The 16,991-nt window shown below is 43.5% G+C and overlaps 1 protein-coding gene across 4 annotated transcripts in view; it reads left to right on the top strand.

Annotated features, from left to right (window-relative positions):
* The window catches only part of IMPDH1 (inosine monophosphate dehydrogenase 1), a 238,037-nt gene that overhangs the window by 154,551 nt on the left and 66,495 nt on the right, over positions 1–16,991 (top strand). For all 4 annotated transcript variants that reach the window (XM_077470732.1, XM_077470733.1, XM_077470734.1 and 1 more), the window contains exon 2: positions 1,033–1,131. In XM_077470732.1, the coding sequence (XP_077326858.1) occupies positions 1,033–1,131 (99 nt within the window). The remainder of the gene's footprint in view (positions 1–1,032; positions 1,132–16,991) is intronic.

Genomic DNA, 16,991 nt, shown 5'->3' with positions numbered 1-16,991 from the left:
CTGTGAAATGCTATCTCCCATTAAGAGATGCCTCCTACGATGTGCGCTTGCGCCTAGGTTGTCACTCCAGCTAATCGGCTGAAGTACGCGTGCGTGGACACTATTCAATGGGGGACATGCCTCGAAAGAATACTGGAACTGCATTCCCACTGAAAAAATGCCCTGGGTCTTTTTTTTTATTTATTTAATTTTTTATTGCTGTCTGCATCCATGCTGGGGAGATTGACCTTCCCTTCGTCCTGGTGATCATCATCACCTGAAAGTGAAGATTGAGTTGTCACCTGAACAGGAAGTGAAGGGAAATCTTCCCAGTGGGCCATAGAGTGCAGGAAAAAAAAAAAAGTTTTGGCTTCAGTTATACTTCAGGCACATGTTCTTTTATCTGCATATATAAAGAAACAAAAGCATAAATACTTTTATACTTTAAGTGCAACACAAGTGATCACTCACTGGGCTGCCTGCTTGTGGATTGGAGGACCAGAGAGTAGTGGTGTGCGGGGTCCCGCCCCCTTGCTCTCGTGTCGAGGTGACGTTGGTCATGTTGCATTATTTGGTAGACCTCATTAGAAACGACCTGGGTGGTAAACTGGGGGTCGGTTCACCTGCAGTGTAGGGTACAGGGTTTTTCATCTCTGCCACATAACCTATAAGTGTAAGCGGTGGACTTTCTCATACTGCTTTACTGTGCCACTGGGGAGAAGTTGTTGTTAGCCCATCGTGTTGGATTATTTCAGATTACAGAACGGTGGCACTCTGATTAATGTGCTGAAGAAGCTGAGTGGTGTTTAAATCCTGTTGCCTTCCAGATGATTTGGATCACAGTTTGCATAATCTGGTTTCATGTTACTGCAAATAGCGACATAAGGATGACTTATCATTTACAAGGTTCCCTGAGCTCCTGCTTTTATTTTGGATGACCTGTTGATAGTCCTGTGTTTTTTATATTTTTTTTTATTTTTTTATTAGAATTATCTGTAAAAACGATTATTTAAAATGTGTTTTTTTTTTTTTTTTTTTTTCTCCCCCTAACAGTATGGCAGACTACCTAATTAGTGGAGGTACTGGATACGTTCCAGAAGACGGACTCACTGCTCAACAGCTTTTCGCAAACTCCGATGGCCTCACTTACAAGTAAGGGATACCATTTATATTGTGATTGTAGAGCTGTGCAATTCTGGGCAAAATGAGAATCGCAATGTTTTTATTTTTTTACTTAGAATAAAGATCGCGATTCTCACAATTCTGAGGGTGTAACATCTTTCACATTATACAAAAGAATAGGGCTAACTTCACTGTTTGTTTTTTTTTTTTTTTTTTATTCATTAAAGTGTGGTCCGTCCATTTGAAAGACCGCTGAGCAAATACAGTGTGACATATAATATTGGAACAACCACCATTTTATTCTTTAGGGCCTTTGCTAAAAAAAAAAATTGTATGGGGGTTCTAAGTAATTTTTGTAGCAAAAAATACTCAGTTTAACTTAAACAAATGTCAGAAAAAGGTTGGTTAAACTTTCCTCATTTACAGATTTAAGTTTTTTTCCTTTGATCAAAAAGAACCAAGTGTTAAAATTTTCTCCGTCTAAGTGATGTGACAAAGTTGTCAGGCTGATTGTTTTGGTGTGTTTTAAACAAAAAAGTTGTCAGCTGTGAGTGGAGAACTCTGCATAGAATCGAGAAAACGCTTTTGTTAAAGGGGTTGTAAACCCTCACCGGTTTTCATCTTAAACCAGAGTTCCACCCAAAAGTGGAACTTCCACTTTAAGCCGTCCTCGCCCCCTGACATGCCACATTTTGGCATGTCAATTTTTTTGAAAGCTGTCACGGCCGGGTTCCCACAGTGGCTGTGCCGGTGGAGAGGAGTGAGACTCCGGGCGGCTGCATCACTGGACTGTGGGACAGGTGATTGTCTGTTTATTAAAAGTCAGCAGCTATGCTTTTTCTGGCGGCTGACTTTTAATTATCTAAAAAAATGTGTGGAACTCTGCTTTAATGCATTCTAAAGTTGAGAAAACTTATATATTATATATATATATATAGCAGAGCCCCCCTTATACTTACCTGAGCCATGAAATTTGCGCGACTGGAATGAGCACACCAGCTCCGGGCCGGTGTCTCGTGTCCTGATTGGCTAGATTGAGTTTACCGATGGCTGCGCTGCTATCAGATATGAACACCCGCACTCCGTCACGTGTCTGCTGATATCCGCTGCCCCATAGAGATCAGTGGGTGGTCCGACCGAATCCGCCTGAAAAACCGTCAGGCGGACCCAATCGGTCCACTGGTGTAAAAGTGGCCTAAAGGCTGCCAGCAGCAGGGTCAAGATCGTTTACCTTCCACCCACCGAGAACACCAGATCCCCTTGCACAGGTGCTAAACAGCCAGTGTGGGTGTGAGGCCTAACTGAGTATTGGGGGGCATCCCACATGCCCCCTTTTTACTACTCTCACTATTCCCTGCCCCCTCACCAGTCTGTCAACTCTTCCTATCTTGTCACACTGCCACTAGTGTTCGTTTTGGTATCCAAGTACGTTCAAGAGATTATTCTGGTTTTTATGTGTTTCCACTTTTTTCTTCTCCCAACCCCCCCACCCATACATGATCTGAAAATCGGACGAAAAATACCGCTTTCAACGAGATCGTACAATAATCGGATCATGGGAACAGAGCTTTCAAGAGCCGATCACAACAGTTCGTTATTTTATCGGGCATGCATGAAAATTTTTCTCATGATTTTCATTTAATCAGTACAGTTGTCGTCCTAAAATACAAATGCACTACAACACATGACATCACTTACGTTTTTTGTTTTTAGTTCTGTCGTAAGAGAATTTTCGTAACTTTAGTAAACTCTTCAGGTTCAATATATGACTAGCGTGCAAAAAGAGGGGAGGGGGGGGGGGGCGATTTGTCATTCGATTTTCAGATCTTGTATACAGGGCCCGATCAAGGAACAAGGAGGGCTATAACAACAAAGTGTGCTTACTACTGATTGTGAGGTCTGAACATCTGCTGAGTGCTACTTGTAACCGGGAGGTTGCAATGTGATGGCTTTTAGAATATACTTCTGTCCATGTTTTTCACTATAACAAAAGATGTATATTGTTGCAACTTTGGAACAACAAAATCTTTCACTTTAGAAGTGCTACATCATTTTGCAGATTATTTTTGCAGAGGCTGTAAACTGTCCTTTTTTTATATGTTGGCAGCCACACAGGTAAATTGTAGCAACCGGGGAATTTTACTCTTGTTAGATTACAGAACAAACCTTTAGAGATCTTGCATACAAGCTGCTTCAGCCAGTTTAGCATAATACCCAGTGTATTTTCTATTGCTTTAACTTTTAATTGTAGGTATATCCTGATATAACCACTTCAGCCTGAGCATGGGTATTATGTCCCAGAGTTGAAGTGGTTAACCACCACCGCACGCCAATATATGTTGGCTGTGTGAAGAGGGATATCTTTGTTATGGCAGCAGCTAGCTGCCATAACCCTGGAATCCTCTTCAGTGGGCGGTTTCTGATAATAGTGGTCTATGCGACGGATTAGGTGCGAGATCACTTATCGACAGCGGCAGAGGGGCCCCCCCTCCCACCGCTCTCCAGTGCCCTCCCCCTCTTACCAGAGCTGGAGGCAATCGGGTCCTCTTCCGTGTGTGGTATGGAGCTGAGTGGGGGGGAGACCGTCTCCATACTGTTGCAGGGCAGAAGTGACGTCAAAATATCACTTCTGCCCATAGCTCTTAAAAGGCTTTTCTTAAAAAAAAAAAAAAAAAAAAAAAAAAAAAGTGTAAAGGTAAAATTATTTATATATATATATATATATATATATATATATATATATATATATATATATATATATATATATATATATATATATATATATATATATATATATATATATATATATATATATATATATATATATATATATATATATATATATATATTATTTTTTTTTATGGTCAAAGCCCTATGGCCGATACGGATATGATCAAGTAGCCTCTACCACAAGATTAACCACATGAAATGGACCTGAAGTGTGCCCTGGTCTGATGGTCGGTATACCAAAATAAGGGGGCAAAACATTCAGGTAGGGGTGCAGTTTTATTAGTTTTAGCTTAATTAGTTGAGCGAGTTTGGTGAACGCTTGTGCCATTTCCACCCGAGGATTGGGAATGTACCGGGCGAGGTAGGCAGGGTCCCAACTGCTTAGTCTTTCAATGACGTGACTTGGGACCCACGCCAACATGCTGCCAAGGGTGCTCAAATACTAAAGAGTGTCCACGGTATGGACCGGGGACGAGGTGTAGGCTGTGTAGAAGAACCCCATGTGTTTGGGAAACTGGCAGGTACACAAGTGTTGGCACGAAAGCAATAGGGAACTAGAGTCTACGCGTTCCGGTAGGAGTGACAGTAGGTAGTCAAGTACGGTTACTTGATACCAAGCCCTGCTTCTCTATAGAAATGGACGTCCATCCTGGAGTCAGATTTCTGGGTTTTAGACACTGCAAGGAGGAGGATGAAATGAAGTTGGTAGTGAGCCAAGTAACGACTATGCAGAACTTGGCCTGCGGGATTGCTGAAGGCCTGGAATGAACATACAATGGACATTAAACTGGTGCCACCGGGCTAACTGCAGCGGTCTGCGCAGGAAGGACACAACCGAGAGCGGTCCAGACCTGGCTTCAATAACAAGATGAGCCTCGGCCCAGTTGTCGGTGGTGAAAGCCACAGCCTGTCCTGTCCTGACATGACCCCAGATACGAGAGGCTGTCATGACCGGGTATAGCCTGAAGAGGGAGGAAGTCCAGGTAAACCGGGGTTGAGGAGTATCCCTGATGCCATGGTCCTGTAAACCAGTGGTGGCCAAAAATTTCCGCGAAGCCTGTGTAGGCTGTGGCATCTGTCACTACCAGGGGCGACAGGGGCATCGTAGACGGTCTAAACACCGATACATCAATCCATGCAGTAAGGAACCTTCCGACATTGACAGGTCTGCTATTGCCACGGCATCCAAATTAAGGATCTAAGAAGGGTCCTGTGTCCGTGAGAGGAGGACTAGGAGGCGTGACATAAAGATCGATCCTGGGGAATGGCCCGTATTGCAGATTTGAACATTCGTCAAGTAGTGTCTGTGTAGAACCTGGCTGCCAGTGCTACCAACAATAAATTGGCTAGGCCATGGAAAACCACAAAGGGCCAGGTAGATGGCCGCTTGGATGACTAGACTGGAGAATATGCGAGGATTTCATGTCCCTAAAGATGGCAGTTGTGATGGGCGAGCGTTTTCCGTTGGCTATGGGTGATGCCTCTGGATGCCTCGAAGTGGGGATCTTGCTGTATAAGCCATAAAGACAGGTGGCTCTCCGGGCCCTGTAAGGATGAGAAATGCTGAGCGCTGGCTAGGTATAGCCTGAGCGTGTTACAGGAAGAAGCCAGTTGCGTGTGTCAACACGATCCAGGTGCTGGATGGAAGTTGAACTCAACTATCCTAAGGGAGAGACCGACAGACAGGAAACGGTGAGTGGCTTGTAAGAAAAGCCACAGGAGACAAGTGGCCAACTAAGTGCTGCTGAAAACGACGTGTAGCCAGTTTGTGTGCCACTGAGAATGTGTGCTTGCAAAAGAATGATTGCAAGACGTTATGCTAAGTCGCGAGCCTTGACACGATTGCAAAAGTAGTGTTTAAACGTGTGCTTGCGACAATTGCGTGGGAGTTTGTCACTGGAAATGTGTTCATAGTGACTGTGAGAAATTCGTGTTATCGCATGTGCTTTGTGAAGACTGCAGGAGTTGTGCTTGAACATGTGTTTGGGTGCGTGCTTGCAACGATTGCAAGATGTTATGCCAAGATGCGTGCTTGCAACGATTGCAAGATGTTATGCTAGGATGCGTGCCTGCAACGATTGCAAGGAGTTACACCAGGATGCGTGCTTGCCATGATTGCAAGATGTTATGCTAGGATGCGTGTGTGCAATGATTGCAAGAAGTTATGCCAGGATGCGTGCCTGCGACGATTTCAAGGAGTTATGCCAGGATGCGTGCCTGCAACGATTGCAAGAAGTTATGGTAAGATACATGGGTAGCCAGGTCGGAAAAGACAGAAGTCCATCCAGTCCTAACCACAAATCAAACAAATAAATATCGCACAACCCGACACACCCAATTCTACACCCACAGCTGATCCAGAGGAAGGCAAAAAAAACCCCAGCAGAGCATGGCCCAATTTGCTACAGCAGGGAAAAAATTCCTTCCTGATCCCCCGAGAGGCAATCGGATTTTCCCTGATTCAACTTTACCTATAAAATAAGTACCCCGTTACAATGTACATTTAGGAAGGTATCCAGGTTTTTCCCAAAGCAATCTATTGAGTCAGCCGGAACTGCCTGCTAGCAATGATTGCAACAAGTTTGTGCCTGGACATCTGCTCGCAATGATTGCAAGAGGTCTTATGCTCGAATGCGTGCTAGCAATGATTTGCCAGAGGTCTATGCCTGAATGTGTGCTTGCAATGATTGCAAGAAGTCTATGTTTGGATGCGTGCCTGCAACGATTGCAAGAAATCTACGCTTGGATGCATGCTTGCAATGACTGCAAGAAGTCTACGCATGGATGCGTGTTTGCAATGATTGCAAGAAGTCTATTCTTGTATGCGTGCTTGCAACGACTGCCAGATTTCCATGCTTGAATGCGTGCTCGCAACGATTGCACGAAGATTTATGCTTGATGCATGCTTGCAATGATTTGCAAGAAGTCTATGCTTGGATTCGTGCTTGCAACGATTGCAAAAAGTCTACGCTTGAATGCGAACTTGCAACGACTGTACGACGTCCATGCTTGAATGCGTGCTCGCAACGGTTGCAAGAAGTCTACACTTGAATGCGAGCTTGCAACGCTTGCGAGAAGTCCAGGCTTGTATGCGTACTCGCACCAACCGCAAGACGTCCATGCTTGACTGCGTACTAGCAACGATTGCAAGAGGTCTATGCTAGGATGCGTGCTTGCAACGATTGCTAGAAGTCTACGCTTGTGTGCGTCCATGCTTGGATGCGTGTATGCAAAGATTGCAAGAAGTCTATGCTTGAATGCGTGCTTGCAACGATTGCCAGAAGTCTGTGCCTGGGGATGTGTTTGCATGTCAGATGCGACCGACTCGAAACGGGGCACTGTATACTACGGTCCATTTAATGAAAACCTGTTATGACAGAGGCATAAGCCGGTCATGCCGTGATTGTGACTGATGATGAACCGGACTCTGGAGCATGCACTGAAATGAGGCTAAAGCACTGGGGCACACCGTAACGAATCGGTGCATGTATGCAACTGGATTCGAAACGGAGCGCGGTACGTGGCGGTGAAATTTATTTGATTGCCATGACAGAGGCATGAGTTGGTCGTGCCGCTGTTGCGACTATCCGTTAATCGTGCATGCTGTAAAGCAAGTACTGGAATGTGACTGAAATACCTGGGGCGCCGGGACGAATCGGTGCGTCGTAGATGCGACTGGATTCGTATCGGACGTCCTACGTGACAGTGAAATCGATTTCCCATGACAGAGTCATGAATCAGAGAACCGAAACCTGCAACCAACAATGAATCCTGACTCTGGAGCATGTACTGAAATGAGGCCGTAACCAACTGGGGCACACCGAAACGAATCGGTGCATCACAGATGCGACTAGATTCGAATCGGAGCGCGGTAAGTGACAGTGAAATGAGTGACAAAAGTATGCCATGACAGAGGCCCGAATCGGTCGTGCCGCGATTGCGACTGACAACGAACGGGACTCCGGAGCATGTACAGAAATGAGGCCGAAAATACCTGGGGCACGCCGGGACGAATTGGTGCATCGTAGACGCGACTGGATTCGTATCGGAACGTGATATGTGACAGTGAAATGATCCCATGACAGAGACCCGATCGCTTAGCAACGAGCGGGCTCTGGAGCATGTACCGAAATGAGGCCAACACAACTGGGACACGTCGATCGAACCTGTGCGTTTTCCTGAGAAATGCAACTGGTTTCGACTCGAACGTACTAGGTGACAGTGAAATGATTCCCATGACAGAGACCCGATTGATTAGCCACGAGCGAGCTCTGGAGCATGTACCGAAATGAGGCCAACGTAACTGGGACACGTCGATCGAACCTGTGCGTTTTCTTGAGAAATGTGACTGGTTTCGACTCGAACGTACTAGGTGACAGTGAAATGATTCCCATGACAGAGACCCGATCGATTAGCCACGAACGAGCTCTGGAGCATGTACCGAAATGAGGCCAACGTAACTGGGACACGTCGATCGAACCTGTGCGTTCAAGAACTGCGACTGGTTTCGATTCGAACGTACTAGGTGACAGTGAAATGAATTCCCATGACAGAGACCCGATCGATTAGCCACGAACGAGCTCTGGAGCATGTACTGAAATGTGGCCAAGCAGTTAGGGGCACACCGGAATGAATCTGCGCATTTAGCGGATGCGACTGGATTCGAATCGGAGCGCCGTGCGTAACAAAATGAGTGAAATGATGAAATGACCTACGTGAGCCAGCCATGGCAGAGGTAGGAGTCGTTGTGCCGTGAGACGCGACTGGCAACGATTTTGACTGTGGAACACGGTAACGAGACTATAACAAGTACTAAAACAGTGCAATTTTTCCTACCAGCAATATCTACCGAAATGACGCCCGTGAAATGAAGGGCGCTGCGAAATTGGAGCGTATTGAGTGATAACAACCGGTATCACAACAAACGATTCGATATTTCAGGTTTTAACGACACTAAAAATAGTACAGGAAGGTCAATCGAGACCCTTACCTGCGGCAGTCGAGCTGGCGACATTGTACAGAGCCGGCGACGTTGTACAAACGAACGGGAAAGAAAACCACGAGAGAGACGTTTTGTCCGAATGGAAACGAAACACGAGCCGTCGGCCTAGTGACGTAGTGCCGCGCACCGGAAACCGACAAAGACCACAGGCGAGCGGGCTGGTTAAATACCCTCCGGGCTCCTCCCATAAATTCAGGCCACCACACTGGCCTTCTTATATATATATATATATATATAAATATAAATTTTTTTTTTTTTTCCCCCTTTTAAACACTCCCTGTCCCGATGAGCTCGCATATGAAAACTGTGTTTAAACCACACGTGGTATTGCCATGCTCGGTAGAGCGAGAGGAATAATTCTAGCCCTAGACCTCCTCTGTAACTCAAAACATGCAATCTGTAGAATTTTATTTTTACTTTTTTTTTTTTTTTTTTTTTTTTAAAGTGTATTTTTGTTTTCAAAAAAAGTGCGCTTGTAAGACGGCTGCACAAATATGGTGTGACAGAAAGTATTGCAACGACCACCATTTTATTCTCTAGGGTGTTGGGGGGGGGGGGGGGGGTATAATGTTTGGGGTTCTAAGTAATTTTCTAGCAAAAAAACTGTTTTTAACTTCTAAACAACAAATCTCAGAAAGAGGCTTGGTCCATAAGTGGTAATGTGTGTGTGTGTGTGTGTGTGTGTGTGTGTGTGTGTGTGTGAGTGGTTTGTGCTGGGTTGTTTTTGTTTGTTCTCCTTTTTAGAGTAGTGTAAATCAGTCTGGCTTAGTGGTTAGCACGTTGGCCTTGTGGCACTGGGGTCCTTGGTTGGAATATTGGCCAGGGCACTTTCTAGATCAAGTTTGCATGTTCTTCCTGTACTTCTGTATGTTTCATCCCAGACATGCTCGTAGGTTGCTGGGCTCCTGTGTAAATGTATGTATTCACATGAGTAAAGTACATAGCTCCTAAAAAAACAAAAAAAAAAAACCTGGTTTTAGTTAAGTGGGGGGGGGGGGGGGGTGGAAACTCCTAGTTCCTGGCATCCACACAAGTGATGTGAATGTAGGGATCTGCCCCGCTGCACTATTGTATTCTGATGATAGGGACTCCACACTTTTTTTTTTTTTTTTTAAAGTTAAAAAAAACTTCTCCCTGGCTTAGTTGTGGCATTTAGTCGGTGTTGTGGATCTCCATGTGCTAATACAGCAGAAAGAACATACAAATATTTCGTTTTTAGCATGTTGCAGACTGTCTACTGAGAATAGTCTAAGTACAGCTTTTGGCTATTTTCTTGGTATGTTTACGCTTACCCTACATACCAGCTGCATCCCCTGTGGCGAGCTTCGGCATTCAAATGTTTTTCTGCTTTTGCATTTTAGCACAGGTTTAAGTCTACATTCACACTAGTGTTGTGTATTCAATAAAGGCAGCTTTTAGTTTTCTCTTTTTTTTGTTTTTTTTTTCTTGGCACCATAGACTTCTATTGTGGGAGTGAAAAAAGAAGCATGTAACGTGTGTTTTTTGCATGTTGCTTTTAAGGCGCTCCAATCTACGGGGGCCGGATCTGACTGCAAAGAAGGCTGGTATGGTGTCTGACGGGCACCTAAGCATTATGTATGTGTGTTTGGTTTTTTTTTTTTTTTTTTTTTTTTTTATTTTTTTTTTGTCTGCGGACGCATATTCCAGTAAAACTGTCTTGAGTAGAATTCCCTTTAGTTTGTAGTTGACCTTGCATCTCTTTGCAGTTCTAAAGCAGGAAGTGAAGTGAATCTCCCAAACAGGAAACCAACATTTTTAGGCTCTGTTCACCATGCTGCGACATGAGATCTGACTTGCGAGACCCCAAGTCGCATGACATATCAAATTCAGTCTTTCTCTGAGAGACGCCTTAACTGATACTACACAAGTCACTCCGACTTTAGAAAAGGTTCCTGCACTACTTTAGTCTGACTTGGGTACGATTTCAGGAAGTCGCAGGCAAAGTTGTACAACTTTGCTATCGCAGCAGTGACCAAGCCACATTTCACATGGACATTTGTATCTGATAGCAGCTTAACACCTGTAATTTGCACTTGAAAAAGTTCAAATATTTAGATAGTTGCGGTTTGTAAATGAGTTTCTGTCTCAGCTTTTTTTTTTTCTCTCTCAATATCCCATTCTTAGTGGAATGTTATACTCCCTCCTGGTATCTCCTTTACTGCTTTGTTGGTAGTTTTCTCTACCGGGAAGTAGAGTTGTGTAATTGAAATGGGGTGCAGAGCAATGCTGGTGCTTACTGATGTATGTCTACTTGAGAGGAGATGATTGAGGGTTGGTTTGTATCCATGATGCTATTTTTACAAACTGCGTGGTACTGTGGTACCATGTGACATGGTACCCGCAAACGCATTGCTTTGCCATCTGCATTTGGGATGCCGGTAACAGTTAATTGGCACGCACACATGCAGATTGGAAGCACAGTGCGGGACATGCACACGGAACGCTCCTTTCTGGTGTGAACCGGCCCTGAGTCAGAGGGTGGCAAATGAAACAAAGAAGGGTACATGCCTAACAATTTGGCAACTAACTAGTGGATAATTTGTATGTATGAAGAAATCAGAACCTATCCCAATGGAATTTTTTTTTATAACCTTACCAGAATGTCGGTGTCCACATTTGACAGCTTACTAACTATTATTAGACTGCATCTGCAAAAAAATGAATACCAACATGAAGATGTATGAGAAGGAATGCCAGCATTTCAGGAAGAAAATGGACGTGTCTTTTTCTGCTGCTAAACGCAATATGCGTTTAGCTGCAGATAGTTGACCCTGGACACAGCACTTTCCTTTTCCTAAACGCAGCTAAACTGTCTGCAACTAAACAATGCTAATTATTCCCCAGGTCTGGCTATGTTTATAGAGTCAAAACTCTGGCGAATATCATGCCCTTGGGCAGTCTCCTACCACTTTCTCAACTCTCATACAAATTTTACCTGCCCACCAAGATGACGTTTCGCTATTCTCGATTGCATCATGCTGCTAGAGCTCAGTCTCTACTCAGTTGCCTCTCCTCCAGGTCAACCCTAGTGAGGAGCTGCTGGCCCCAGGAGGCTTGGATAAGTCTTTCGGACGTATTTTGGGGGTTTAAGTCTCCCAAAGTTGACTGCCTTTGGGAAATGGGGAAGAATATCCCATACCTAGATGAAGAAGGCTGGGAGGACTGTTTAGAACAAGGTCCCAACCTCCAGGGATCAGCTAGTTCCGGTCAAATTTTGACACAGGGAATATTATACCCCTTTGAGACTCCACAGAATCTAGCCGGATTAAGACCCTAGTTGCTCCCAGTGTCACTTGCGCCAAGGATCATACATTTTTATATGTTTTGGGAATGCCTCGTCGATGTATCATACTGGTCCAATATTTTCAGAGATTAAAGGGGTGTAACTCAGAATGGATTAAGGTGAAAAACCTGTGGTGCTGCAGCCCCGGTTTACTTACCTGACCCCGATCTTTCTCTGGCCAGGAACGAGCACAACAGCTCTAGCTGGTATCTCGTGTCCTGATTGGATAGATTGAAAGCAGCGTGGCCATTGGCTTCCGCTGCTGTCAATCAAATCAAATGATGCAGAGGGTTTAGAACATTTTTCTTTTTATTTTTTTTATCTCAGGTTGCAGTTGCCTCTACCTACCCCCCAGAGTTAGTCCTACTCGGTTTTCACGAGGGTGACTAACATTCTCACTATGATAAATTTAATAAACCTATATTTTTGTAATAATAAAAAAAAACCCTGTGCGGCATGTTCCCGGCACAAAGGAAGATATACAAATATGCAGCCCCATGCAAAAAAAAGTCCAGTGCAGTGGAACTGCATATTTTTAGAAAAGTATTTTTATAAATGCAGCTGAACACTGAACTGTAGACATCTGTTTGAATGTAGCTCTTATGTGCAGAGGCCTTATAGTGATTGTGGGGTCCTGGGTTTAGTAACACTTTATCTGGTCTCCTACAGTACAGAAATGATGATGATTTCCCCCCCCCCCCCCCCCCCTCATCAGCCGTATATATAGCAGTCTTGAGACTTCTATCAGTGTCTGGCCGAGCACTGGTTAAAACATGTTGGAGTTTTCATTCCCCTGACTGTCCTATGAGGCTTCATGACCCCTGACCCTCTGTCTAGACCGTACTGATTGGCCCTGTGCTGATCACATGCACCCTCCCATTTAATAAAATAAAAATCTTGCAATGTACATGAAACTGAGCATGTTCAGAGTACCTCCCAAGGCTCTGTTCTATCAGCAGATGGATTGGGGACAGTAAAAGGAGGATTAGAGCAGGCAGGATCAAACCGCCCTTTTTAAACAGTGCACAGGATTAGCCCCTTAGGTTCCACAGTGAGTATAACAAGCATGCTTTACTGCATATACAGATTTTACTGTAGTGGGTTTAGTAACACTTTAAGTCGGTGTTCTATCGCATGTTGGCGTGACAACACTGTGCATGCGCAGGTCGTCTGAGGCATTATCTGACAATCCGCAGAGGGGGACTAAAATGGTCAGATTCTGCCTCGCTCTCTGTGCGCATGCGTGAAACTTGAGCTATGCAATAGGCAGTAAAATATTGTTGCAGGGTGGATTTGGGGGGCAGATTTTGGTGTCTTGCAGGACTGTCGAGTCTTGTGCAGAATCTGACCATTAGATTTTCCCTCCGACTTTGCAGAACGTTGAATAATGCCTCTGGGGATCTGCGCATGCGTAGTATTGACATCATGCAAGCTTATCAACATATCAGCTGGAGGGACGTTATGTCCTGTGCACATGCACAGATCGCCGGCAGCATTATCTGACGAGATGCACTATTCAACAGAACACCAGCCATGCATTAAACAATTTTATCTTCTTAAATTTCCTTTTAGATTTATTTTCAACTATGTAGTGCTCGGGCCTGCCTGATTGCATACAAATGGAAAGTGTTTAGGTTTGACCTCATTTTATATGGTTTGGGAAATTGTATAATATATGGCCAGCCTTAGAGTACATTCTCATAATGAGATATATATATATATATATATGAGCCGTTCCTGAATTGCGCATGAAGACTCCCCGCTGCTTCAACCAATTCTTCTTCATTTTATGCCTTTTTACAGAAGGTAATTTTTGATGCGCTAACTGTTTTCTTGGAACTATGGTCTGGAGAAGTAATGTTTCTTGGGTGTTTTTATTAGAAGAGAAAAGGCTTGGGCCTCTTGAACATTGCTGCCTAAACTCCATTTTGTGTGCTGTGTATAGATCAGTAAACAAAAAAAATCTGAGTTGCCGTTCACTATTTTGTGCATGTACAATGTAGAATTTACTAAATTAAATTTAAAGTGCGCACACATTAAAGCATGTAATTTCAGCCAGGAATACTGATCTTTAAACATCAGTACCATGTGCAAGTACCCTTAGGGCTCTTTATAGATGGCCAACAAAATTTGAGTACCCATTAACACGCCTAATAATAAGTTAAGATTTGTTAACTGCCTATATTATATATTTTTTTTTTTGTTTTTGTTTTTTTACATTTATTTATTTTTTGATGTGTTTACATCACATTAAACACTTGCCAGGTGTGTGTGTGGTGTTTTTTTTTTTTGCCAACAAGATGGGGCCTTGCAATACAAACCATTTTGACAAGCGTTTATGGAACTTCGAAAACACTTATGAAATGCCAGCTAGTGTAAACCTGGTCTTTAAAAAAAATAAATAAATTCTGATATCTATATATCTCTACTTTCGGATAAAGTGAGCTCTGAAGGTGTGTGTGTGTGTGTGTGTGTGTGTGTGGTGGTTACTGCCTTTTCATGTACTTTGAATTGCGAAAGTCCTTCTCCCCCCCCCCCCCCCTTTTTTTTTTTTTTTTTTTTTTTTTTTTTTTTTTCTCTCCACCAGATCAAAATAAACAAATCTACGTTCATCCCTCAATACCAACATATGCTAGAGGGATTTTTTGTTCTAAGCTTCTAGGATGCTGGAAAGCGGCTTTTAATTGATCAGCTTAAAATAAGAACTTTGTGGATTTGTTACAGGAGAGAAAATCTTACTGCTCCTTCTCAGGGGTTGAATGGTAACCACTTCAGTACTGGGCACTTTCACCCCTTTCCTTACCAGGCCAATTTTCAGCTTTCAGCACTGTCACACTTTCAATGGGAATTTCATGGACATGCAACACTACTCCAAATTCAATTATTTTTTTTTAAGCATTTTGTTCCCTTATATAGAACTTTATTTTGGTGGTATTTATTCGCTACTCCAGTGTGTGTTGTGTTTTTTTTTTTTTTTTTTTTTTTTTTTTTTGCGATCCAAGTCAAAAAAAGAGCAAAAAATATATATTTTCTATTTTTAAAAAAGAAATCCAATAAAATCAAATTTTGTAAACCATTTAAGCCAAATTGTATTCTGCTACATGTCTTTGGTAAAAATACTTGTGTGTGTGTGTGTGTGGCAAAACCATACCAGACCCTTACCCGAGCACGCCCTCTCGCCCTGAACCATACCAGGTCACATGTCCTCAACATTTGGGGTCTGTTGCTAGGGGGTGCCCCGTAATCTGCCTCTTCCGCTCCAAAGTAGTTGTCATTTCCTTCAGCACTAGTGCTCCTGGGAGAGGTCTGTCATCATTTCCCAAGAGTTGCTGGGCAGCACCGAGGGCTTTGTTGCCATCATAATGGGGTGTCGGGCACTTCCGTCGCCCGTTGCGATGGCAACCTCAAAAGTATACGGCGCATGCGTGAGAATGGGCAGTGCATGCTGGTCGCTCAGCTGCACCAGAGACCGGAAGATGGTGCTTGTGGGCTTCACATTCACAAAACAGAAATGTAAGATATACTCCTCTCTAAAATCGTCAGTCAGTCGACTGCCGATTTAAGAACACAGACCTGCGTTCTTTAAATAAGCATTATAAATGAAAGATATATGGATATAAAAAAAAAAAAAAAAAAAAAAATAGTGGGCACTCCGCTTTAAGACTTTATAGTCTTGCTGTATGTAGCTGTGCAAGCCACTGCAATTGGTAATGTAAAATGTAAGCCCCTTTTAGTACTAAAGTGACACTCTTAGGCTGGGTTCACACTAGGGCGAATTGGTTGTGGATTTTTTCCACATCCAATTTGCACAGCAGGAGGTTCTCTATGGAGTCAGCTCACATATCTCTGCATTGCCTCTGGTATGATTTGCACAGGAGCCCTGTGCGTCTTTGTCCTTTATCAGGTCTGAATTCGGGCTGAAATCAGACCTGAAACGATGAACTAGGACGCACCGGCTCCTGCTGTGAGCTGTTCTGTGTTCATATATGCAAACAAGGCTGATTAGCCAATGTATTGCCTCAAATACTAAGAAAGGGTAGGGGTGGGTGTCATCATCCTGATAAATGAAGAAAAAAAGGGCGAGTTAACATGGACTACTCCATATAAAATGCCATGCAACGTCAATGGTGATTGATGGACTATCTCGATACCCAGTAGTTGGACACAAATTGGAATAAAAAAAGTGTGTGTACACACACACACACACCACACACACACACCACACGTACGTGTGTGTATGTAATAAAAAAATACAATTTATAACAAAACAGAGGCTTGCTATAACATGATTGCATACAGATAGAGCATTACACAGAACTATCCCCCCCCCCCTTCCCTATCTAGTAAGGGGGCTGGGGGAAATTTTGATGCAGATACAGACTATTCCCTCAACTAGTTTCGTGACCGAGTTGCTTCTTTAGGAGGTGCTATCACATCTAAAAATAAATACGCTCTCATAATTACACAGTATGCAAATTCATACAGCAACCTTGTAGCAAAGCTACCATACACATGGATTAATGGAGTTTGATTACACACAGAGTGCGACTCGCCAATGCAAAACCAAAGAGGAAGCCGGCAGAGGCACAAGAGACATCCTAAAGAGATGTCTCTCCCGGGGCAGACATGGGAGGCAGTAGAATTGGAGACGGACTAAAGGGTAACAAAAAACGTTTATATATAGTGGGGGGGGGGGGGTAGCTTTAGAATACTACTTGAATACATTCGCATTGTCAATAATATTGCTTCTCAGAAAAGACTCTGCTTTATTACGATATAAAAAAAAAAAAATTGAGCTTCGCTCAAATGACAAGCATGAGTTGTCATCAGTCTGTTGGATAATGTAAACATAGC

This window comes from Lithobates pipiens, unplaced genomic scaffold (genome assembly GCF_037356315.1).
Source record: "Lithobates pipiens isolate NorthernLeopardFrog02 unplaced genomic scaffold, aLitPip1_a1.2 Scaffold_8, whole genome shotgun sequence".
NCBI classification, from domain to species: Eukaryota; Metazoa; Chordata; class Amphibia; order Anura; family Ranidae; genus Lithobates; species Lithobates pipiens.
This window is presented reverse-complemented; position numbering and strand designations above follow the sequence as displayed.